Source organism: Triturus cristatus, chromosome 9 (genome assembly GCF_964204655.1).
Source record: "Triturus cristatus chromosome 9, aTriCri1.1, whole genome shotgun sequence".
Lineage (NCBI taxonomy): Eukaryota > Metazoa > Chordata > Amphibia > Caudata > Salamandridae > Triturus > Triturus cristatus.
The window spans coordinates 140,021,175-140,047,341 of NC_140592.1; the positions used below are offsets into that span (position 1 = coordinate 140,021,175).

Here is a 26,167-nt window from a genome sequence, read left to right on the forward strand (position 1 = left end):
ATGCCACACATTGGTGATCAATAATACCTGTTTTAATGACTGGATATATTGCAGGCCAACTGCAGACATACCTGACTGGTGACTTTACGACCATATATATGATATTTTCCCCTGTTTGCAGGTAACTTGATTGGATTGGCTAAGTCTCTGTTTTACCCCAAAATACTGTGGCATTGTAACTCATAATTAATCATACACGTGTCCAGTAGTGCATGACAAGTCCCTATCTTTTAGTATTAATTGTACATGGGGTATAAAGTCTGCCCCCGCCCAGTATAGTGGAAGTGGCACGTTTAGTCTCCATCCTAACAGAGTAATAGCTCTTGCGGAACGGATACAAGTATTGTTTAGGTGCCTTATCCAACATTATTTTAAACCGGAGTGTAACTGGGGGTCAAATGACACCCAAGTCTCTAACTCAGTTGTGGGTTGTGTGCGGGTTGTATATGCGGCCACTATTTGAATAAATATGTAAAATACCACAGAATATCTAATTAACTAGCGTAGCATTACCTTCTGCTCACTTGCAACACGCACTACTTTTCCTTCTCAGGCCTTCTACCTGTGCATGGGATCAGCATAAGAACCTCAGTCAACAGCCAATCATACAAGACCCAGCACCTCTTAATAACCTCGTAGTACATGCACACCTCTCCTAAAATGCAATATGCCATTCATATATGCTGCGGTAAACACGCAGTCCGTTCTACCATCCTACATAGACATTTACACACAACTGTGACTCCCCCACCATGTTTAGGAAACCTGAAGTGCAGAACCAACTTAACATGTAAAAAAGCAGGATGTGATTTTTAGAAATTGTTTTGTGTATCTATATATGAATGAACAACATTTAAAATTTGCAGCCAGAAGATTAAAGAATATCTGTGAATGGGAACTGGTGAGGCAATTTACATACACAAAGTGCAGTGTGTCGCGAATTTGAGCCCTAGGCGAGGGACAAGCTCCTCCAGGGACTGTAACCCAGTGGGCACTCACTGATGCTAGGGGGAAGAATGCCATATTAATGGGGTTTGGTTCTCCCACTTAAGCAATGATTAGATAAATAAGTAGAGTTTATAGCAGCTAATCCAACTCCAAAGAACTTCCTGGGGCATCCCCGTCCTCTTGGTGATAACTTTTTAAGATGTCTGGCACTAACTCATCTCTTTCTGTCATGTGTCCATTATGGGAAAAGGGATCCCCATCTCACTCCATGGCAGTCTCTCACCCTGCAACCCGGAGTCCCATGTGAATCAATGTTAATCTATATATTGGCAGTACTAAACCCCCCATTGTGCCCAGCACCGCAGTTTTAGGATCAAGGCGCTAGCTCTCCAGAGTATTACTAGCAACGCAGCGCTCACTGTCCTTAAAGCCTTACACTCTGGTGTGTCTCCTGATGGTGTTAATGAACTTTCCATCCTCCTCCACCCATTTGTGTCAGAGACCAGTCCCTTGCCGGGTCCTTTTGTGGTAGGCCACATAGAGCATCTGCAGTTGAGTGAGGCATAGACGACATATATCGCCGCCTCCATTCAGTGCATGTTCACAGCGTATAGTATTCTTAAGGCTCTTTCTGTTGTGTGTTTGTCTGAAAGTGAAAAGTTAAAAATAAGTCTAAAAGTCTACTGTGGGTAAAATATTGGTCTTCAATTTTTTTTGTCATAGGAGTGGAATGAAGCTGCAGAAACCTCTCAACTCTGGAGGTGAGTGCCCTGTTAATTTAAGTATCCCAGGAATTTCTGCAAAGTGTGTCATAAATTTTTATTAAAAACTCTGATAAGGAACTGTCTCTAAAGCGTGGAAGGCTCGGGGTACCACAGCGTGTGACCCTGATCCATTCATCACAGCAGATTATCTATCTTTGGTTATGCATGGTAAAAAGCACTCATCCTCCCAGGGCATTTCATTTAGACAAATAGTCTTTGCAATTTCCACAAGGATAACTCTGAATTTATTTAACACCAGCTGACCTATTCGAATACATCTCCTTTAGGTAGCACTTTGAAAAATGCCCAGCTTGCGCACATCCTGAAACTCATTCTAACAAAGATATCCCTAGACAGGGTTGAGGTTTTCTAGGTCAAGTTGGATTAAAGATGGAGGACGCTCATGCCCAGTGCAGAAAGCGCCCTTGTGTGTGGGCAGTTTAAACCTTCACGTACACAGGTACCGAAAGTGCAGATCTTGCCCACCCCTTCAGGTTATTGCAACCACCGAGGCGCCAGAAAACCCAGGAGGTGAGGACACCCAGCCACGAGCTGAGCGTGGTGCCCAACAATGCGCTGTCAGCAAACACGTGGAGTCCTCCTTCATCCAGGGGTGGAGGTTGGTCACTAAGATGGAGGGGGTATATGCTTCAGATTTCTTGTTAGAAAACATTATGAGAAGCACGAGGCTTAAGAGGCAGTGGAAAGAGAGGAGTGCGGATTGTTAGGGGTCATTAAAACACAATAGTTTTCCAACTAACCAAGTTTTAAGGCAGAGAGGAGAGAGAAGAGGGAGAGACAGAGAGAGAGAGAGTGTGTGTGTGTTTTGTTCAGTGTGTGCATGTAAAAATCCAGAGTGAAATCCGACAAATAGCTCACCATACCCGACTTAAAGCACCTGTACCAAACTATTTACTACAGAATACAATTTTTAGAGTGGTCTAACACCCCAAACACCCCCCTGAATCTACGCTCGTGCCTTCGTCTTCTGAATGTTCAGCTCTTGGAACTGCTCTATTGAATCCTGATGAGTTATGTAGGAGTGGGGTTAGAAGAAACCTGTACCTGGGTCCTCTGTAGTTGTACTTCTGCAGGAATGTGAAAAACACGTTCTTGAGGCATAACTGACTTTGTGGCTGCTGTGGAATAGAAAAACACCGTTTTTAGCCCTGAATGATTTATGGAGTTGCTCGTGTGTGCAGGTGTTTGTTTTAAAATGAAGAACAGGAAAACCACTTTACTCAGTCCTTATTAGTCTAGTGACTACTAGAGGGCTGTAAAAACGAATTGTTGAGAACTGATTGGTTTTGGGTTTGCTGGATCGTAAGAAACCTTATACCCTATGTCTTGATTGGTTCTGAGTCTACTGGAGAGTGGACAACTTAGTTGATGAGTAATGATTGTGGAGTTGCCAAAGGGCTAAATTGTTGAATTTCTGTTTACTGGTTGGGTGTAGGGCTGCAAAAGTGCAGGGCAATATGGGGCATATTTACAAGGTGAAATAACCACCAGAACGTCACTTTTAGCAAGGTTCTGCTGGTGATAAGCCCGTCTCCATAATTACAAAGCACTGTTAAGCCACTTTTTGTGGCTTTATGCCGTCTTGTAAATAAATCCCCATTACACGCATCACTTAGAGTGAAAGGGTGTGAAATGGGTGTTCCTGTGGGCATTTCACTGCCACACCCATTGCTTTTGATGCGGCACCAGATTTACAAGGAGGTGTAAATTTGAGGCAGCACCAAAAACCAACGCCATGCAATAACACGCGCAAGAATGGTGAAACGAGGAGAAATGGTTTTATTACTCCTCGTTTTTGCTTTTTCTATGTGTGCTGAAAGAGCAAAATTCCATTAATGATTGTTCATGTGCAGGAAGGTGCCCCTTCCTGCACATAAACAATCATTGAATAATGACGATTTGCTACTCCTATGTGTGCTGCCTTCTGCAGCACACATAAAACTAACAAATCACTATTAGTGATTGTATATGTGGAGGAAGGGACACCTTCCTGCACCTAAACAATCATTCACCGCAACGCAGACACCCTTGCACTATAGTGCAAGGGTGTCTGCGTTGGCACTAGCTAGCTACATTTAGCGCCAGCACTAAGGAAAACACAGGTGCACCGTACTCTCCTGTGAATACCACGCATTCCTGCATTTTGGAAATGTCAGAGCGCTGCCAAATTTGGCGCAGCGCCCCGATCTGACATTTTTTCGTAAATATGCCCCACTATTTGTTGAGCCCTGCATAGATGGAGGTCATGAAACCGGATTGCTGGGTCCTGATAAACTGTGGGACTCCTGGAGTGGGGAACCTAAGTTACATGTTCCTGAATGGCCTGTTCAGTGTGCTGAGACCACCAATCACTCGAGTTGATTTCCTAAAGAAGCAAAAACAATAGCAGTGGTCAGTCCTTGCAAAGGGTGCGCATGCCTCGTCCTACCTATATTGGGGCTAAAGATGTTCGAAATACATGAAGACATTTCAAGTAAGGAATAATATGAGGGAAATGATAGGAAACATAATGGCGGCTCCCTTTCACAAAAACGGTCTGCTATATGATATTATGGCATCACAGTGATGTAAGGATTATCCATTCTGTTATTGTATTTCAGACGAAACAAGCAATGAACACTGGAGTGCAGGAACTATTCATTAAAATAAAAAAAAAACCGCCTGCAATTTCAGAGTATTTCGTGGTATGAAATGAAATAATATAAAACATTTATAACGCGTGCTAATACCCGAGGGTGTCTAGGCGAAATCTCAGAGGTAAAGGAAACAGGGGCCTAAGTTGAGCAAGCAGTTCTACTTATGAGAGTCAGTTGTGGTTCCCTTATGTAGTTCCAGCATGTTTTACCATTTTCGTCATTCCATTCTTATTTTCTTTCATGATGATTGTTAAAATGGCTCTCTAACCAGTGACGTAATAAGTCAAAAGGGGAGAGGATGTGGAAAACCAAGGTTCGAGGCTCGGGGTTGACTCCACATCCTTTGATTCTGGGCAAATCACTCAATCTCTCCCTGCCTAACAAAAATGAATGTGTCCTTGTGTCCTTGTGTAACGCAACTGGTGCTCGTGTAAAGCGCTCCAATACCTTCGGGTCGAGTTCGCGCTATATAAATATGAAAAAAAACTCTCCAGTCCGATAATTATGTATTCAAATCAAAGCAGCGAAGGTTTATAAAATATCACGTAAAAGGACGTGAAATAAAATAGCCGGGAGAGATTCTAAGCAGAGGGCAGATTTTAAGCCCGCGGTTCCACAGGTGCCACAGTTAGATGAAGCTGTACAGTGTGTTGCCACTGTGTGTTTTTTAGCTTGCCCGCTCATATGGCGTGGGGAATGGCTCCTCGCGCGAGCCTACGTGCTCTACGTGGGACCGAGAGGTTAAAGTTGTTCAATATTTAAAGTAGATGAATGGCTAATTAAAGACTGCTTCGAGAAACAAACACTTGACACTGGCTCCCTCTTGAAACGACGAGGCCGCCGTCAGTATAATGATGTGAGCAGCCATTCGGGCATCTTTCAATGCCCTCTGGAGACGGCACCGGATCCTCTAAGCTTGGCATCAGTGGTAACAAGAAAGGCCCCTTTCATCCACATTTTTTATGAATGCTTGGCAGGGTTACCGACACCTCGTTCTTAGTCCAGTCTCGTACAGCAAGCAATGTGTGCAGCGACTAGAGGGAATAAAAGGAAAGAGGGGTCATTGCCTTTGTTAGGAACCCCCTTTCTGGCCCGCCTTTGCCAGCCTAGTCTAAGTTTCTTCTTTGTGTCCTGAATAGGCCACAAAAAAGAGAATCCTGCTGTAGTATCCGCCCCTTCCTACTTTATTCCACTGGCGGTAATGGCCCATGCAGGAAAATGAAACCGGTTTTAATAGTGCAGGACTCTCTGTCTGGACTCCTAAAGTTCACTGACTAGTGTGTGTCAAGGTGTTTGCACAAATACCGTCCCATTCCTGCCTGTGCTGCAGCGAAGTTTACCGAGCACTTGATACAAATGATGTCTGACTAACAGCGAGGACCAGAGAGAAAGATGGCCTTTTCCAAACTGAATCATTGTGACCGAAAGGGGAAACCAACATTTTTTATTTCTTTTTGTTGCATATTTATATAGCGCGAACTCGACCCGAAGTTATTGGAGCGCTTTACATAGCACCGTATTTACATTACACATTCAGGCACAGGGAGATTAAGTGATTTGCCCAGAATCACAGGATGTGGACGCGACCCCGAGGCTCGAACCCTGGTTTCCTGCACCAAAGTTGGCAGCGTAGCCGATGGACCATTGGTCGCCGGCCTTTTTGGCAATTCTTTTGCCATGGTTTTACAAAAGTTATTTTTGTGGGAAGCTGCCGGGCCCTCATTAAATCAATTTTTTTTTTTTTTAATGGCTGAAGACAAAAGGGTTTTTCTGATGTAAAAAAAGTACACATTACCATGGTACACACGGCACTGAAGGGAACTACCTTGTTTGTGGATGTGTTCCTTGTGAAAGCGCAGCATGCCGTAACTCATAGTGAAGGCTGTCAAAGGCTAAAGAGACCTAACATTTCCCCTTGATGCATGCTGGAGTAGGTGTAAAAAAACATGTGAATGACACGGTCACAGATTAATGGATGAACTCTGGCTGAAAACCTCTATAAAGTATAAATAACTATGTGATACACAGGGCCACTGGAATTATGGGGCAGGAGAGGGCCAAATTATGCAGCAGGGCTGAGTAAACTATGAGGCAAGAAAAGGCAAATTATGCAGCACATTTTATGACTTCATTATTTTATCATTTTTATGTTTGTTAACACTGCTGGGCATTGCTTGCACCTTATTAGTATCAGTTTACACCCGACTACAGTAACAGAAAGGTGACCAGTCAAGCTTTGCAGAGTGTCTTCCACTGCACAGACACACGTGTCACTACATTTTTAGTAACGTTTGAACCGTTTGAGCTAGAAACAAAAAATGTTCTTGTTAAAATCTGCAGATTATGCAATAGATGATCTCCCTTTGCACAACTAGATGATATATTTTGCAAATATTCAAAAATTGATTTAAATCGGGCCTGTTCGCTTTCCTCATGTTTGTTACACCTATGCACTTTATAGAGAATGAAACACCCAAAATAAGTATTATCTGATACAGTCAATACAAAGTTTGGAATTTCTTGATAGGTTGAATACCCAGTGGGCACCTATTTTGCCTGAAAATCAGTTACAGGCGGCAAGGAATTCGACTTTTGTAGACAAATTGTGACTTAATATCTCTAATATTACTTTTCCTTTTCAAGATTTCATATCCTCAGTTTTATAAAAAGTCACTAATTGGAAAAAAAATTCCAGCTTAATTCCCATTTAACAACCAATTTTCATTTTAAACAGACGGATGAGTCTGAGTCGCTGGACGTTTTGCAACATCTCAAACCTTGTCCCTGGGATGCAAACATGGAAGAAGTACTATCTACATCGCTCCCAGCTAGAACACCAAATGACCTCAGGACGAGGCACGCAGGATTATACTTGCAAAACCATGAGGGGGCACAATGGTAAGGAAATACTTACCAAAGACCTGGAGAACTTACACTGTGATATACTGACTCGTTTCTATATTTGCCTGTACAATTTTCCTGTGGATATACTACTATTTAAAACGTTAATGGTATTATCAAAGCTCTTTTCTCTTCCCAAATAGTTAATAACTCTGCTTAAGGAGCAGGTCAAGATGAAGTAGCTTTTTTGTAATATATATATTTAAGAATTTTAAACAGCCTTTGTCACATGCTAAACATGAGTAACCAAATTCCTGGTTTGGCTTCCACTCCATCAGTCACCAATGCCCATTGATGAAGCCCAGTGCTATTAGCCATATAATTAATTTAAAAAAAATCTCTATAATTTGGCGTTTTGAATCTTTCTTTTTCCGCAAATAATTTTTATAAGCTTAATATTCTTTTTATGTCGCTTACTCAAAAGAGTCTCGAGCTATTGTGTTATGGATTTCAAGCTGGTAGTTCACCTTAGAGACCGTGTGGCCTACCTCTACGTACATCAAGTGGAAGCTTGCAGTTTCTGTCCTAGTATAGCCCCAAGGTCATCTCGTTAGAATACGAGTCACTTAAAGCTTAGGAAAGGGGTTGAGGTAGCGGAGTTTTATATACCTTAATCTTCAGATTTAATCATTAAACAATCCACTGGGAACCAAAACCGGCCCTGGCAAAGTGTTCGGCCGGCCCCACCCCTCCCCAGGGGGTTGGGGGTGCGGCCGAACTCTTTGCCACGGCCGGTTTTCGGCCGATTTTGTTCAATGGCCGATTTTGCAGCTATGCTGCAAAAACGGCCCTGTAACAAAAACGGCCCCCAGGGGCCCAAAAACCGTCCCCCCACCTGTGCGGCACACCGGGGGATTGCCCGGTGCCCGCTACGGCCAGTCCGGCCCTGATCCACACCACTGGTCGTATGGACCTTTGTTCATCAACAAGGATAACTATAAAGGAGCAATCATCAACATAATTCAAACAATGCATTAAATTATTAATGACTTTCGAACAGTCAATAAAGAGAGTTTTGTATGAGTTAAAGAGTTTTATTTTTCAATGTCACAGGTTTTAATCTACTTTATTCCTTAACAATTAGTCTTCTAAGGATTAGCATTAGAAATGCACATAGTCCAATAATTGACATTTCAATATAAGATAAAATAGTAAATATTGTTATAATGCAGCAAGCGTGTTCCATAAAGGAAGTTCCCTAATCTAAATATTTCAAAATATTGTGAAAATAAGATGTCAGTTCAGATACTCAATAAAGAGTTCTGATGAGAGAATCAATGCATAAGCATAAAGCCTCTGAATGTCAAGCTGGAGAATTATTCTCAGCTCTAAATCAGCAGACAATCAATGAAAATAGACTAAGTAACCTCTCACATACAAATGATCAGAAACTTAAAGATGAGTCCTGTCAGAGAGTCGGGGAAGGCAAAATTCCAGCTGCTACGCCAGGAAAACACACTAATATAAACACACAATATTCCAAATGGCAAGAAGTGTCTTTCCGTCTCCTGTATTGTACAATAGGATTGTGGTAAACGCTTGGGAATATGTAAATTCCCCATCTTCAAACACTCGTGCAATAGTCTTTAGAGTTAGACGTTAGTCCTTGAAAAGTTATATCTTGCACATTTTGTGTTCCAGACTGTCCTTCTCATGCATCATCCTTCCTGTTGCCTCCTCTACTCCCGGTGAGAACCGGACTATCAGTTGTCTAATACAAAACAAGTGCCTATTCACTAACTAGCAGAAGTCTTCTATGAAGTTACATCATCTGCGGCAAAAGAAAAAAACATTTAGAGGAAAAATAACTATGCAATGTAAAAACAGGGCTTTGAATGTTAATGCATTATTTATATTTAGCATGACATCATCAGTTAGGCTAACTTAAATCAGCACTTATTTTCTTCACTTGTAGGCCTAAAACATTTAAGTATAATTACCTACTACAGATTTGCAGTTCATGTGCCATTTAAACATAGGCTTTTGCACAATTGTTAATAAAAAGCATTCTTATTTGCAAATAATATTTGCTCTTGCAGGGGCGTGTACTGCAAGTGGGGATATGCTTCATTCTCAACAGAGACTGGTAAGCGGGACATGACTTATATCAACATATATTCTCTTTTAAGGTTTGTCCTTAATGGCACACAGTACCATTAAAGGCAAACATTAGCGGCCTGATTATGAGTTGAAAGGAGTGATATTCGAGGGTGGAATACTGCTCTGACAGATCAGAAATGGTCTGGTGGTCCGGTGAATGGTGCAGGAACATGAGCTATGTTTTACCAGCTGAAAAAGCTGTTTGGTAGGCCCCAGTACTGAGACATTCAGGAGAGATTATGAACATTCCATACTGGGGCTTGAAACCTACACCGAGAGTTCCACAAATTTTGGACTGCTTCTGCTATTTCTTCAAGCAAACCTGACATACTTGTTTTGATTCTTTGACGTTTCTAGCCTTTCATAATCTTTAACCAAGACTACCTACTGTTGATGCCTTTTCCTGCGGTTATTTTCATGTTTTGCACTTTTTTTGTCACTAGTTTTTCATTAGCGCATTGTGCAGTCACTTTATTATGCTTGAGTAGCACCGCTGTTGTTCCAAATGATGTTATATATTGTACAAAAATCAATTTCCTGTCAAACTATTTACTGCGATTCTTTGTGCTACCACTTACCATAAACGTGTGTTGACCCTACAATATTTTATAATTTGTTTCCATTTTTGCAGACTGGGATTACCTTGATTGTATCCCATGTTTTTATTGTAAATGATGACAAAGGAACTTGTATCTTTTGCTATCAGGTTGTACTGACACAGTGAGGGCTGGGGAAATTGCTTGCTGTGTTTAAGCAGCTCCTCTCCTCTTCAAATCGTTTTGAGAGGAAACCTCACAGACTGAGGGACTGTTGCAAATAAACCTATATGTAAAGTGCACAGGAACGCTTGCATGCTAAACTATTAAAATAGGTAGTTGCCAATGCGCAGGTTTTAGAGAGGGCTGGGACAAGTCAATCATATTGCTTTTTTTCAAGACAGTAAGTGTTGGACATGGCTCTTCTTCAAGGATTTCCGTAAAACGTTTTGTTTTTTCTCCTCCTGGTTTTTGCTGATTCTCTTTCCGTGGCCCTAGGACTCTGGATGCTTTCCCACTGCAATGCAATGGGAAAGTGCATGCAGCCTTCCTACACATGTGAGGAAGTTGTGTTTACTTGATTGGGTTAGGTGTTGTACTTGTGAGTGCACCGTGAAAAGGTACACCGCATATCCAGGGCAGGTACTGCATTGGCTGATGGTGGGACGCTGCAGTGATCGTGCCACCCACCAGAAGAGTGTTCCAAACATGTATGAAGCCTGCCATTGCAGGCATGTAGGTGCAAAGTTGCGCCTAAGCTCAGTTTGGCATTTTTCACTCAGTCAACCCTGAGTTGGCCTTCCACCACCACTAGAGAAGCCCTACAGTAAGCCCTGAGCGGTAAAGCAAGTGGTAGGTGAATGGCAGGGCTGGTACACATGTGTGTTCCCTGCCCAGGTAGTGAAGAATACCCATGTGTATTTTCACTACCTATAAAGTTTGCTGTTCCCATAGGTTAACATGGGGGAATGTTTGAGATTACTTCAAACTGCAATGGTGGCTTACAGTGGAGCAGCGGCATAATGTTTTCTATCATTTGATTCACAATGGCAAACCCTTCTAGAAAGTGGGCATTTCTCTACTCTAAAACTCTTTGTGTGCCTTTTAATTTGACTCTAGTCCACACTGGAGGATGGGGGTGCACATCTGTGCATTCCCCAGCAAGAGCTATAAACATTGGGCATGCAATAGGAGCGACAGACCTCTGTCATTTAAGTGCCTGGCTGGGTAGATTTGAGGAAGAGGTTTTGACACTTGGCCTCTGGGAGCCAGATCATGGCCCCACTAAAGAATAAGATCTGCATTCCACTGCCCCATGACCGGACTGAAATTTAGGGGAGACATCTGTGGTTCAAAGGGAAACCTTCTGAACCACCCCCTACTTGAAAGGTGCACTACAGTTTAACTACTGGTGCCATACTTCAGCAGGGTAGAAATATACTTGTGGAAATGTGGGACCTGAGATCATGGAAGTGCATGGTGCACACTGCCAGAGTAATCTGTTGTGCACAAGGAGGATTTCTGCCAATTGAAGGGACCTTACATGTTCCCTGAATAGTGGCTGGCCTAAGCTGACTACCTGCTGCTATGTGACACTCTGAAGTGTGCTCTCGAAGGGTTTGTTGGCTTTACCCCCTGTTCTCTTGTGCAGGACTCAGGGACATCAAAGACCTCCCGCAGAGACCCATACCATCTACCTGTGATACCTGGAGAGCGGTGCTCTTTTAAGTGCCAACATCATCTGCTGTATTCCCACTGGTAGCGCGGTGTGAGCGTGGAAATAGGTATTGTGTCTAGAGACCGGATTGACTGGTGCGGTGCCCGAAAAGCACTGCCCGCATCTCAGGAGTGTGGCCTCTGCATCGTGGGGCCTCAGTACTCATAAGCACCTTGTTGGTGGTGGGTGGATTCACCGGTTGCGGGACCTTGCGTTGCCTGCTTCGTTTATCATACCTTATCTCTAGCGTGCATCACACTGACTGCATGCTTATTGCATGTGTTGTCCAATTCACAGGTTCTGACCCTCTGAGGTGGGGGCATACCCATAGCAGGACCTCATTTTACCTCGTGTGGCACTGCTGAACTTGCACCTGTGTGTATGACCGGAATTGTCTGGTGCAACTCAAGTCGGCACACCAGACGTTGTCCCTCATTTCCAGGAAGGTACAGAATTGATAACTCTTCGTTGTGTGTGACCGGAATTGTCTGGTGCGACTTAGCTCAACGCGCACCAGACGTTGTACCTTATTTTCAGGGAGGTAAAGCAAAGGCAAAATGGTATAGCGTAGGGACTGATTATGCAGCCGCAAGTTTATCGTAGCGAAAACAAATTGATCACTGGTCAAAGTTAATTCTGTTACAAAATAAATATTTTATTACTAGCACAAGGAGAAGCTCAGTAACTCGTACTCTCAGTACTCATATCTGAAGACACTACTCATATTGACATTATTCACATATATATATACATTGCAAAACATTTTGAACAGCTACATAAACACAAACAATTCTCTCCATTGTATGTTGATGAATAGGCAATTTAACATCTGAACATTAGACTTCCGTCTTCCATTTGTTTGGGATTTATGTGGCTGTCAATCTGCAGTCCACATTTAAGAGGTAGTTTTCTGGGGACGACATTTATTGGGGACCAGCCAGTTCCCACACTTTTAGTATGTGCCCAGCCTAAATTGACAGAAAATTAAATTTTTTAAAAACTCATCCAGTAAAGGTGTCGATGCGTGTTGCATTTCGGTCCTTTCGCATTTGGGCCTCGTCAGGACAATGGAAAGCTAGAAGTGCAACTCCTCTGAAGAGTGCACAGTGTGTGACAAATGGGTTTCAGGCCGGTGGGTCAATATGTCACTCAGGGTACATGACGGAACCAAGACAAATGGGTCTGTGCTAAAGTCCTTTGTAAGGAAAGCGTCTTGGCATGAGAGCGAGTGTTACGCCCAAGAGGTTTGAGGCTGTAGTACAGTGCTTTGAAGTACTTCAGAAGATTCAGCGCCAAGACAGTGAGTTGTTGCCATATGGTCGACATCCACTTGAAACTCTGTCACGTCATAAAGTACTTGCACTCTTCAGAGGAGTTGCACTTCTAGCTTTCCATTGTCCTGACTCGCACGGCCCAAATGCGATAATAAAAGCATGGGATCTAGCTGGTCCCCAATGAATGTCAACCACAGAAAGACTGTCTTGAAATGTGGACTGCAGATTGAATTTTTGCTCACACAAATACATTCTCTAACGTTCTTAATCTGTCATCCACTGTCTTTGTCAGTCTCGCTGTCGGACAGAGAGTGAGGGTGAAGTAGTCAGGATGCTGACCAGTGTGGGCTCGAGCCAAATGTGAACACTTGAAATTATCTTCACGCTATCATCACTACTGCAACTTGGTTTGTGCCAGAAGCTGACCAGCTGAGAAGCCGTGGTAAGCCCAGTCATTGCTGGTTATCCGGGCAGGCACAGTGGGTAGGATGAGAATTGCCAACCAGCTCACCAGGGCCTACACTCTTACCTCCATCCTTTCCATAGATCCCAGGAATTTCCAGTACTCCAGGCTCAGGCCACCCATGGGTATGCCAGATTGACCATTCAAAAGAAGGGGGGTCCCTAGGTAGATGATGGGTAGACAGGGGAAATAGGGAACAACACGAATCTTCACAAGAAAGCAAAACCCCACTGTCTACACTAGATTAATTTCATTGGGCCCAAAGAGTTGGGCCAACTTGATGAAAGAAGCCAAGGGCCAGGACAGACAAACACGATAAATAAAAAACGTACTTTATTTAGATCACAATGTTCAAAATGATAATTTATACATGAAAAATGAATGATGAGCGCTATTGCATACAGATTATTTTTAAATCAATAAACATAAGGTCCCACACAAAACGACAAACATACAAACACTCATTCGGACAACAAATTCATTTTCAGAGCAAATTAATACGAATATACTCATAACATACATAAATTTGTCAATAAAGTTAAAAAGCGCATCAAAAGGGTAGAAGTTCAAAACAGGTAACAATTCAAACTGGCTCGTGCATAAACAGTTCGTAGAGGTAAGTTGTTTCTTTCAATGAACACGAGAGTGCAGAAGCCAACGCACGTTTCGGTGTAAGCTACACCTTCATCAGGGCAAAGACGATGTAAGGTGTGTGGGACAAACACAGAAGTGGCCTTTCCATCAACCGCACTCTTTACAGATTGGTTCTTCTATATGATATGGGGGAAACACTAAGCAAGCGTCAGATAAGGCACATCAGTTCCAGGTTAGGTTCCAATCAGAGATGGTCTGAGTTCTGAAGACGGTAATGAGATCAGTCCCGTAAGGGTAGCCTGGGGTCAGGTCAGTGAATATATCTAAGGCTATCAAAGTACTATACAAACGGTGTTTCAAACAAATAGTGGGCCATTTATAGAGAGCAGTATGTTTAGAGAATCAACGTAGGCATGTTATCGTAAATGCGGTCAGACATGAGAGAGTGGGTCCACGGGATGAAAGGTCGTTGGAGAACGCGGATTTCAGGCACAGGGATAGCACAAATACTGGATTCAGCGCCCATTCTTGGTCAAGCTTCCATTTAATGTTGGCACTATCGTCCAACAATCATTTTGTCTAGGGCAGAGGTTGAAACACTACCAAGATGGAGTCTAGGAATCCAGGATAATCCGCATAATCCTCTATCTTTGTCGCCACACCAAGTTAGTTCCGCCGGGAATGAAAGTTTCAAAAAATGATTTCCAACGTAAACTGGGTCATGTGACCTTTTTTATAATGGAGCAGCTTTTGTGTGTTTGATTCTAATATGTGCCTTTAAAAGAACATTTTACAATCTACCAAATATACTCTCATGGACAGAACTAGCCAGTACTTTCTATAGCGGTGTTTGAACCAGGTCTTTGGGGAATGCAGAGTATTTCTAACGTAGAACTTTTCTCCAGCGTATTTTATGTTCTTAACAAGGTTTAATAAATTTGTATATTTAGGGCAGATTGTGTTATATTTGTTTCAGTTATGTCTGTCTTTTTATATAATTTCACATTTGCATATCCAATAAAGACATTGATTAATCAATGATTAAAGTGTACTTTAGTGTTGGTGAAATTCAAATAACAAGGTTAGAATTCACTGAAGTATAAACATAAATGGTGGTAAAATCAAACAGAAAACCTACCATGAATGAAGCATAAAACAAGAGGGAGTATGCATTTAATTAGCTAATTTGAGCAACTAATAATTATGTGTTTTATTTCGCAGAAAAAATTGTTGGGATGGCTTATCTTTCTGAGAATGAACACAAATTTGAAAGTGGACATTTTATGTCCGTAGTATGTACTGCATCAACTGACTGCACCATCCGAGCTTGGAATATTCAGGAGGTAACATACAGGCTTTAAGCACTGCACATTATATTCTGGCATGTGTATTTATTAATTAATCACTGGCTTGTGACCACCTATATATGTTGACCATTTCATTCATTGGATATGATCTTTTCATGTAACTTTGAAAACACTTAACCAGTCTGCACCAGGCCTGCCAAGAAACAAGGTCAGACAAGACTGGTTTGGAATCCACATTTTGATAATCTTTCTGAGTCAAACAATTGTCTTTTTTCTAAAAAATGTATGCATCGCTTTCCACCAGTTTTCAAATGCAATCTCGGATTATTTTCAGATGGTACCACATTTTTAAAGTAGTTGGTTCTGTTGTTCTTGAGAAAAAACATCTTTAAAGAGCACTCCTGTTCACATTTCCACAATATGCTTCTTTTGTTCGCAGCAAGTGTTTACAGTCTCAATAACAAGATGCCCATTAGACATGCATTGCATTTCAAAATGAGTACACCACAGCACGCACATGGCATGCAAGTGATATGCCACCAATATTTGTCTCCTGCTGTAAAGTGGCAAATTTTATTATGTGAATATGAGCTTTTCAGCCCAACATAAAAAATGTGAAGTGGCAATCTATAGACCAAGTCAAAATAGTATACCTAAAGATAGGTCATTGGAAATCAATTCATTGGATTGGGTGTGTACACTAGTGTAATTGTGGACTAAAATGAATACACTAACTAGATACTGTGTCAGCTCATATTCTTGTAACAATTAAATACTTAAATGAGTACACTAATGAGATACTGGCATCTGATCTCATTTGGAATAAATTAATAAAGCACCAGTACAAAGAATTATTATAAATACAAATTCTGAAACATAAATTCTGTTCTATCCTAACACAGAATGCGAAGCAGCCATGCAGGCTCCTTTTGGGACTGTGTCCTAGATTGATTTGCATAGAGTTTGCCCCCTTCATTATTGATGAAGGTGAGCTGAGAAAAGGATGGAATGGAATGCTACCTGAATAAATTTCTAGAGGCAAAGATTAGTTCAAGCTTTTCCATCCATCACTGTTTAATGTAAACCCTCCTACTAGGCATGTGTGAGGCAATAAACCACTGAAAAGCAAACAGATATATTGTAAAATGTAATATTCAATATGTTAATGTTTCTACAACTATGACTACATTCTAGATATTATATTTATTCCATTATGTAATACCAGTAAAAATAACTAGGTATAAAGTTGGTATAAAAGAATCAAGAATTAACTGATAAAATAATTCAAAAGTAGCTTCCCACCAAGTTATCACATATACAAACTATGAATCAGAATAGAAGGAAGGAAAACAGGGAAATCAGAAGGTGAAACATTAAGCAAGGAAATTCCAATCAACAGACCACTGTTCCAACTTATAAAATTGGATCTGTACCTGTAGACAATAATACATTAAACATTATTAACAAATACTTTAAAATCTTAAGGTATCCCCATATTGGTATTCAAACATTTATTTAATGCCATTAGGGTGCACGGATTAAGGGTCCTATCCCCAATAGCAGGGGCCTTGTGCATTCTTCCACAGTTTCAAAATTATTTCGATTAAAATGGCATTCTAATGTTGTTCTACATTAGAAAAATAGCTAAATTGTACCTCAAATCCTGCATGATTCTTTTTTAAGATCGTCATCTGACAACCAACAAAATTCTGCCCAGAACTCCTCTCCAAAATTGGTCCAACCTCAGCCATTTTTACATCTCATATATCCCATGTGTCAGGGTGCTAGTAGGCAAACAGCAGGCCCAGAGAAAGCCATCATCTTAAATGTCCAGTTTGGGCAAGTTAACATAAAAAATCTGTGAAGCAATTTCAGTCATATGAATGGCAGCCTTTGTCTCCTGGATTTGACAATTTGACCAGCAGCGTATTACACCACAGGTTCTCAAACAACGGTTCACCCAACTCTAAAGACCTTGCACCTTTTAAAGCTTGGGGATCAAAGGAAATCATTTTGAGATTAAGCACAGGTTATTAACCTTGAAGTGATTAACAACTGGTGTGTAATCTTATAATCCATTTTTCAATCCAGAGGTTTATTCTCAGAATTCTAAAATAGATTTTGGTATCCCCTTTAAAAAATTGTTATCTTCAAAGATGGAAACTCCCCTCTTTTCTCTTAATGTGTACATTTCCTTGTTTCCTTTAACTGTCCACTTTTTTTAGGCCAAGCCTTGCCAGCACGCATGCACTGTCTGCAAGATCTGCTGTAATAAATATAGGACTATAATCCCGCCTGCTATTTATCATTGGTTAGCTCTTGTGTTGCTCTTTTATTCTGGTTCGTCATTGGTTGGCGCTCCAATATGTCACTGCCGTTTTATCTCGAGCAGCACCGACCAACTACAGTTTACTTACACTGTAGTTATCTATTGTGTTTCTTTTAGGGACTGCTTTTCGTTTAGGGCATCGTGCTTTATGTTTTAGCCGGCACCCTTTTTTGTGATTTTTCTTTTTTTATTACCATGGCCTGCAGTTGCTATGCTATCCTTACGGAGGTCCTCATCCTCGGCTCCAACCCCTCCGCCTGGGAAGACTCCTGGTGGCCGGCCACACTGGGAGCTGCACCGACACCCACCGACCACGCAGGCAACCTGGGGTTCATCCTAGACTCATCGCTATCACTAACCCAGCAAGTCAACGCCGTCTCCTCCTCCTGCTTCAACATGCTCACATGATCCCCACCAGAACCAGAAGGACAGTCACCCAGCCCCTCGTCAGCAGCAGACTGGACTACGGCAACGCCCTCTACGCGGGAACCACGGCCAAACTCCAGAAACGACTACAACGCATACAGAACGCCTCTGCACGCCTCATCCTCGACATCCCCCGCCACAGCCACATCACAGCCCACCTGAGAGACGTGCACTGGCTCCCCGTCAACAAGAGGATCACCTTCAAGCTCCTCACCCGCGCTCACAAGGCACTCCACAACACCGGAACAGCGTACCTCAACAAACGACTCACCTTCTACACCCCGAACCGCCAGCTTCGCTCCGCTGACCTTGAACTCGCCACCGTTCCACGCATCCGCAGAACGACTGCCAGCGGCAGATCATTCTCCCACCTCGCCGCCAAGACATGGAACACTCTCCCCAGGACCTGCTGACCTTCAGGAGACTTCTCAAGACCTGGCTGTTTGAGCAGTAGCAACACCCCTCCCCCTCCCCCCCAAACGCCTTGAGACCCTCACGGGTGAGTAGTGCGCTTTACAAATGTTTGACTGATTGATTGATTTTGCAGTGTGACACCGGACTCCCCTGGCCACATTCCGCCCACCGACGGGCTGGCATACATCTACATGGGCCGCCGGGCCCCAGCGCTTTGCAAACCCCGTAACAGTCCAAGATCAGTGTTTCAGGAAGATGGCACACTGAACCAGTATCTCCTCACCGCCTCCCGTCGGCCAACATCAACCCCGCGCTCGGCCTGCATCCAAGACTACACTGCCATGGCACAGACCTACCAACTGCCTGCCTTACGACACCTGCACTGTTACCCCACGGTGCAGCAACAGGACAACAGCTACATGCAACGGCTCCGCAACAAACCATTCTTGCCATGGAGCTCATCCAGAGCCGTGTGCAGTTGAGCAGTACAGGGATTCGAAAGCATGTGGCATCGCAGAATAAGAATGGACGTGCTAGAAGTATGCTTTTTTATTTATTTGTTTTTTTACAATTTTCCATAGCGTGAACTTGACCCGAAGGTATCAGAGTGCTTTTCATCAGCACCAATTGCATTACAGACAGACACAAGGCTTACGTTAAGGAGAGTAGACATGCACAGTGGGGGGCGCCTGCGTTTATAAAGTATGTGCTAAACAAAAGTGCATGTTTGGTAAATTGAATAAAACTGCTCAGCCTAAAGATGAGACGCCAGGGTGTGCTTGAACAAATGTGTCCTGGTTGTTTAGTGCACCACTTGAAGTGCACAGGTGTAACGCTGTTAAATCCCACTGTGTAGGATTGACAGCAACGTCTCTAGGAATTTATTTATAAAGGGCTGTGTGGGTGGTTGTAAAAATTCTCCCATATAGGCGTAACATCCAAACTACAGCTTTTCTTTATCTGTGCTGCAATATATGCGGAGAAAAGGCATGTGCACCACTCCTGCGCGTGAGTGGAGCAGCTGGGTGCAAACACATTTCTGGGAGGGTGCAGGGCTACCCAGATATTTAACAAACAAGCAGGACTTTGCATTTGGGGAAATTGATCATTAATAGCATTAACGCACGCACTTTGCGCTTACACCTCAAACCCTGTACATTTGAGTAAATAATATGGTGACTGGAATAAAAATGCACACACACACCATGGTGTTGAGTAAACGTAAAGCACCCACAGTGGTCTGCTGAATCTGACCTTGCTTAATATAACTGGTACTCGGGTAAAACGCTCCAATTCCTTCGGTTCAAGTTTGCTATCTATAAAATTGCAAAGGGGGTGAGGGGAGTCCAGTCTTTCACAGCGTGAGCAAACTTCCAATATCCTTTGAATGTACACTTAATGAATGGTGCTTGTTAAACTCATCCCCGCCTACCAAATATCTAGAGCACACAGCTTAAATACAGCCATTTATTTCCATCTTATAAATATACCACCTAAGCATAAGATTTACTTATAATAAGTAAATAACATCTCTACTTCCACTCCCTGCTTTATAATTAGGATGAGATTTTGTGAGATTTAAGGAGTGGTCCCGTTTTTCACACATTTACAATGCTAATAGCTCTAACTCTCGCAAATGCAATACCTATTGCATTGCAAATGCTTGTTTTATTAACCAGTACATTTCCCATTGTAGGTTCTCCTTGGATAGAGATCCCTACCCCACATTCTCATGTCTCGTAACTCACACCTTTTTAATGGTAAGTAAACCTTTCCTGTACTACACTCGTGTGCCAGAATCTTTCTCGTATGTTTATACAAACTATTGGAGGGTGCTTCATTTAACAACAGCGGCCCCTGCCAATGGCACATATAGACACGGCATCAGGGAGTACTGGGTACACCTTTTTATGATGTATGTATACATCAGTAGACAGTTAAGAAGTTAATTACACGTTCTTCCTTAGTATTACCCTTACTATGAACTTTAGTTAACTACCTGCACCCTAAATAATTTGTAACATTATTTTTGTTTTTCCAATTTAATTACTAGGATTTTTGTATCCGAAGGGAATTAAACCAAGAACATGACATGTTACTGAAAGGGGCTCAAAGAGAACTCCCCAGGGACTGCTGAAACAAAAAAAAACCTCAGGGATCAAGGAGTTTTTAAGTTGGCGATAACCAAGACCTTGTGATTTAACTACAATATGTATAATATACATGCATTTTTTAAAAACATATTTTTATTGCCATTTAGTATTAGTGACAGGCAGGTACATGTACAGCATACACATAAACCACCCTTCCAAACAAAACATGCTACATAAATAATAGACGTTATCAAACATTTGGTATATATCCGTACTGTCCATTGCGGGTTATCAGACAGGTATAACAGGTACAGTACACAATACATCTATACAGCTCGTCGTCTTTGGGTTTACTGCAGGGGTGTGTGCGCCAATGTTATGTGTTATTTAGCCATCTCAGATCTACATTTGCTATGACTGAGCCCCATTCGACCAGGGTGCCTGTGGGGGTGCCTACAGTAAATGTCTCAATTAAGTTAACTTAAAAAAAAAAAGTAAAACGAATGCAGGACGGCCGCAACAAACAGCTGATCTACAAATGATCAAGTTGGAGCCAGTGTATGGAGTATGTGAGGTTCCGGGCGGCTTATCTAAAAGTATATGTGTCTATGGCTTCCTAAGTCGAATCATGTTCACATGGAAACCCTTCTGGGTAGGCAACTCTTGCATTTCATTCTGTTTGTAAGGTGTGCTGGAGTTCTCCATTAGTGTCTTTTCTATTCTCGCAATTATTAGCAAGGATCTTCTCTACTACCAGACACCCCAATTATCTCTCTGTATTTCACCAATGTCCCCAACGCCACCGACTGAATCTTGTTCAGGGTGTTCCCAGGTGTCAAGGACCTCCTTCCATTGCTCCGCTATGGGACGCTATCTCAGCCCCATGCTTCCGCTCTAAGTAGAACCCTTCCTTTTGCCCCAGCCCACTGAGCCACATCTCTCGCCCAGGTAGGCACCACTGGCCCACCAATAGATTTCCAGGCCATTGCAATTCTCCTTCTGGCTAGTACCAAGGCCTGATTAACAAACCTATTTCCGACCTTCCGTTTGGGAGGTCGAGGTAAAAGTCCCAATAGACAGACCTCGATGCAAGTGTACTTCCTAGTGTTTTATTCAGTGTTGCCAATACTGTGTCCCAGAGCCCTCGCAGTATGGAGCATTCCCAGGTCGTGTGTACAACATTTGCATCAATATCGTGGCATCTCGGGCAGGAGCGCGGTTCGCCACCATAGACTACTTGGACTTTGGGGTGTCATATACGTCATATGCAGATAGTTACACTTGGTATACTTTAGTCTCCTGGTTCCCGAGACCATCTTCGGGTATGCAACGATCTTTTTCCAGTCTGAGTCTGAAATTTCCCGATCTAGAACTGTTTCCCACCACTGGCGCAACAGTGACAAAGGTTTAAAAGTCATGTCTGATAGTGAGCTATGAAACCACTTCACTAAGTGTTTCTCCGTTCCCAGGGTGAGCAAGGATTGCAGTACCATGTGCAGTTTGGATTCCTCATAATCTTCTCCCCAAAGTCTTCTGAAAGTATGGACTAGGGCTTCATATCAGAAAAATTGGCCAACTGGTAGGCTGGGGCCAAAAACTAATTCTCCAAAAGGAACACAGATGTTTTGTTGTTAACAGTACCCTACCGTCTCCAGTCCTATGTCCATCCAGGTGGAGAACTGTTCAGTTGTGAAAACCATTAACAGGTCCCCATGTGGATAGCCCACCAAGGGTAAGTCTGGCACATACAAGGTGGTTCCTTTTGTCTTTGTTACACAGCACTTACAGCATTGCAATGCAGTAGTCCCCTATACGATTGGTTGTGGGACCTCCACCGCCCGGTTGAGCAGTCGAACCAACAGTAGACTGGTGTGTGTCATGGATTCCGCTGATCCCAACTCCTCCAGCCTCTGCCTGTCCAGCCACTGCGCGATCCACTGTATCTGAGAGGCCAGGAAATATAGCTAAAAATATGACACTCCTAGACCGCCCTCTGCCACAGGGCACTGAGAGTTTCTAAGGAGACCCTCTGCCAGCCCTTATCCCAGCTCAGGTCTTGCAGCAGAGTGTCCAGGTGGCAAAACCAGCAGGAGGGAACAGTCACCGTAAGATTGATAAAAAAAAAATAGATCAAACGTGGAAGAATAACCATTTTAGACAGTGATACTCAGGCCCTAATCGGCACTTTTAGAGATCACCAGAAAGAGACCCAGAATCTTAGAGATCAGAGCATCTTCCCAAGATTTCCCTCCCATAAGTTTTCTAGTGAGTGGAGGACCTGTACCCCTAGGTATCAGAAGGTGGTCTGAGCCCAGTTGAGATCTGCCTAGAGCCCCTGGGGCGAGGAAGATTTGGGGACATAGGAAACAGGTGAGTCTTAGTTTTGTGAACTCTCAAGCCCAAAAGACTTTTGAACTCTCCCAGAAGGCCGAGCGCACTAACGGTATCTGTTGTGGCATCTGTCAGATAAAGCAGGAGATAGTCAGTGTATCGGGAGATAGTATGTTCACGTCCTCCCACAGTTAGTCTCATACCCACTCCCCTCTGTCTTAACAACTCCGCCAAGGGCTCGATGTCCAGAGCAAACAGTAGCGCGGATAAAGGACATCCCTGCCTGGTGCCACGAAAGACACCATATTGAGGAGACACTATTCTACCCGTCTTGTATCGTGCCCTAGTTTTAACCATCGTATCCAGCCATCGCTAACTTCAAACAGATAAGCTCACCGTATCATCACTGGCGTAACAAAACTTGAAGGGGCCTCCCTGCAAGGCACGTTGGGGGCCCCCTCCAGGCTCAATCAGGAGCTCTGCAGCCAGAGTGCTGTGCTGAGAGGGCCCCCTAGAGCACCGTGGGGGCTGCAGGCTCCTGTGTTACGCTCCTGCGTAGCATGTCGAAGGCCGTTTCTAGGTCGATAGACAAGAAGGCCGCCCGTGGATAAGACTGTACCTCTGGGTATTACAGTATAGAGTCAATTTCTAAGCATATACCGAATAGAATTCTGCAGGGGGGGCCGTCCGGGGCCGGGGTTTTATCCATGGCCATACTTTTAATAGCTACGAGAATCGCCTGTGACGTCACCAGGCTGCCCAACACCTCCCTCGTCTGCCCATCCAGGAGCCGGAGCTGTAACATATTCAGAAAGGCTGCCTGGGTTTCCAGCGGCACAGGCTGTGGCGTGCTGTAGAAGTCCTTGTAGTAATCTCAGAACACAGCATTGATTGACCCCGGTGCGTAAATGGACTCCCCAGTGCCCGATTATAATGCGTAATTTGAGATCCATGGCCATGCCAGTAACCAGAGTGCCCTTCCTCTTTCTGTGCTCTTGTAAGATACCCCTTATAGCTGTGAAAGTATAACCGTTCAAGTGCAGCATGGTAAAGCGCATGCACCTCCCGAAGTCCCTCCAGGTCTGCAACATCTATGCCCTGTGCATTGCCAAGGCTATGCAGCTGACCCTCAAGTTCGCCCAGTTCCCGGTTGGGTTTCCGCAGTATACCTTTGGATTGTCCCAAGCAATGCTCCCGTACCACAAGCTTAACTGCCTTCCATACCACTAGCCCTGTGGATACTGACCGAGTGTTATTAGCAAAGCAATTATCTAGGGTGTATCCTAGAGACTCCTGGAAACAAGTATCTTCCAGGTTCAAAGGATCGAGTTTCCACATCCTGGAGCAATGGGCTGTGATTGGAAAATGTGCACCCCAGGTATTCCATGTGAACGACAGAGTGGTTAAGCCCACGAGAAGACAAAAAGGCATCCAAGCGTGTACACAGTTGGTATATGAGAGAATAGAATGAGTAGTCCCTAATGTCTGCCTGGTGTGTTTTCCAAATATCTGTCAGGTCCCAGTGTCCCATCCAGTCACAGAAACCCCCAGCGATGTGGTGAGTCTGGGCTGCAGGCAGCGGGGGAAAGAAGCTGTCAAGGGCAACATCTGCTACCCAATTAAAGTCACCTCTAATGAGCCAGTTGCCTGTGTTCATTAACGCCATCGAGGCTGAGAGTCTATGCAAAAAAGGTATCTGGTCTTGATTTGAGGCGTAAATACTGCAGAGAGTGATGTCCCGGCCCAGCAATCTCCAGATTAACTGTACATATATCCCTTCCTTGGCTATGGATGTATGTAGGAATTCAAAGGGTACACCCACCTGTATCCATATCAGCACACTTCTGGCATATGCCGAGAAAGAGGTGGTGAATAACTACCCTCTCCATCTATGGCACAACTTCTCTACCTCACCCTGTATGGTGAGCCCATCTGGGAAGGGACAGGCCACTACCTACAAGCAGCAATTTTCACCCTTGTCCGAGTCGAGTGAAAATGACAATAGCATCTAGATGATCTGCATAGCACAGTGTCCAGATACTCTTGATTATGGTAAACGTCCTAACTGCGCAGAGGGTTTGTTTCAGAGGAGATCATCCGCTGTTCTCGGGGTGATTTCTGGTAAAAGAGTGCTGTCTGCCTTCAAGGAATCTGATTCAGATTCACCAGTCCATTTTTCAGAAGGGGAGGCAATCTCAGAGGCGGTCTCCGTCGTCTTCTTAATCTCAGCCTGTGCTCGAAGGGCATATGCGCTTTCTTCTCAGTTTGGGACGTACCTGGCTTCTTTGATGGTCCTCCTCGGGGCCTCTTCCGGGTCCTCTTTCTCACTTTACACTCCTGAGATGTGGTAGTAGGCTCCACCCTTGAAGGTGTGTGCCCCAACCTGTAGGCTTTGAGCCACTCGCAAGCAGCTTTGGGGTCATCACAGTAATGCGTAGTACCTCCCAGTATTATCTGATATCTGATAGAAACACGTAGTGATAGATTCCTTACCTTAGAATTACCCCCAGGCATCAGACTGGATCCGGAAAGTTTTCATCAGCAGTACCCCTGCGCATCGGTAGGCGTCGTCGTGCGGCTCCGCGTGAGTCGGTGGCGCCGGGATGACGTCGCTGGAGCTACTTAGACGCGCCCACGCGCGCTGACGTCAGTTCTTACTTTTTCCGCGCCAGTAAGCGCAGATCCAGGAAGAGCTAGTACCCCCAGTAATTTTTTGACTGAGTTTTTTTTAGACCTTTTGTCTCTATTTTCTCGAGTCGATCGACTCCTGGTGTCATAGTGATGCCCGGGTTTAAGAACTGTGGGGACTGTCACCGCATGATGTTGGTGACGGACCCACACCGCGTGTGTCTCTACTACCTGGGGCGCGACCACGACTCCAAGTCGTGCCCCGACTGCCGGGCCATGGCGCAGAAGACTTTGCGGGAGCGGTCCCGAAAGTTGCTGGAAGTCCGGCAGTCGGCTCCGCTCAAGGTCCCGGTCCCGTGGGAGGTCGAGGGACCGGTCGCAGAGCCGTCACCATCATTCTTCTGGATCTAAGTCTTAGAACTCAGGGTCAGGTAAGTCGAAGCATTCCAAAAAGAAGTCGAAGAAGCGTGGTCGCTCCTTGACTTCCCCTCGCCCGTCGCGCGACACTACTTAGGGTGCGGGTGGTGCCACCCCCGTGGCTCCGGCAGAGCCACCGACGTCGCTGCCGGTCCACCCTCCCTTCCCTGGTCCGGCGACGCCTGCCCAGGTGTATGAGTTTCTTGCTGCCATGGCCTGACTCTTTGGGCCGTCTGTCCCCGCCAGTGCGCCTACGGGCCCGACTGGG

The 26,167-nt window shown here is 44.0% G+C and overlaps 1 protein-coding gene across 2 annotated transcripts in view; it reads left to right on the top strand.

Moving 5' to 3' along the window:
- The window catches only part of FBXW12 (F-box and WD repeat domain containing 12), a 164,486-nt gene that overhangs the window by 14,939 nt on the left and 123,380 nt on the right, over positions 1–26,167 (top strand). The window contains exons 2-4 of one of the 2 annotated variants that reach the window (XM_085624555.1): positions 1,672–1,709; positions 7,104–7,267; positions 15,176–15,297. In XM_085624555.1, coding sequence (XP_085480681.1) covers positions 1,672–1,709; positions 7,104–7,267; positions 15,176–15,297 — 324 coding nt within the window. The remainder of the gene's footprint in view (positions 1–1,671; positions 1,710–7,103; positions 7,268–15,175; positions 15,298–26,167) is intronic. The other variant, XM_085624556.1, reaches the window with a different exon arrangement.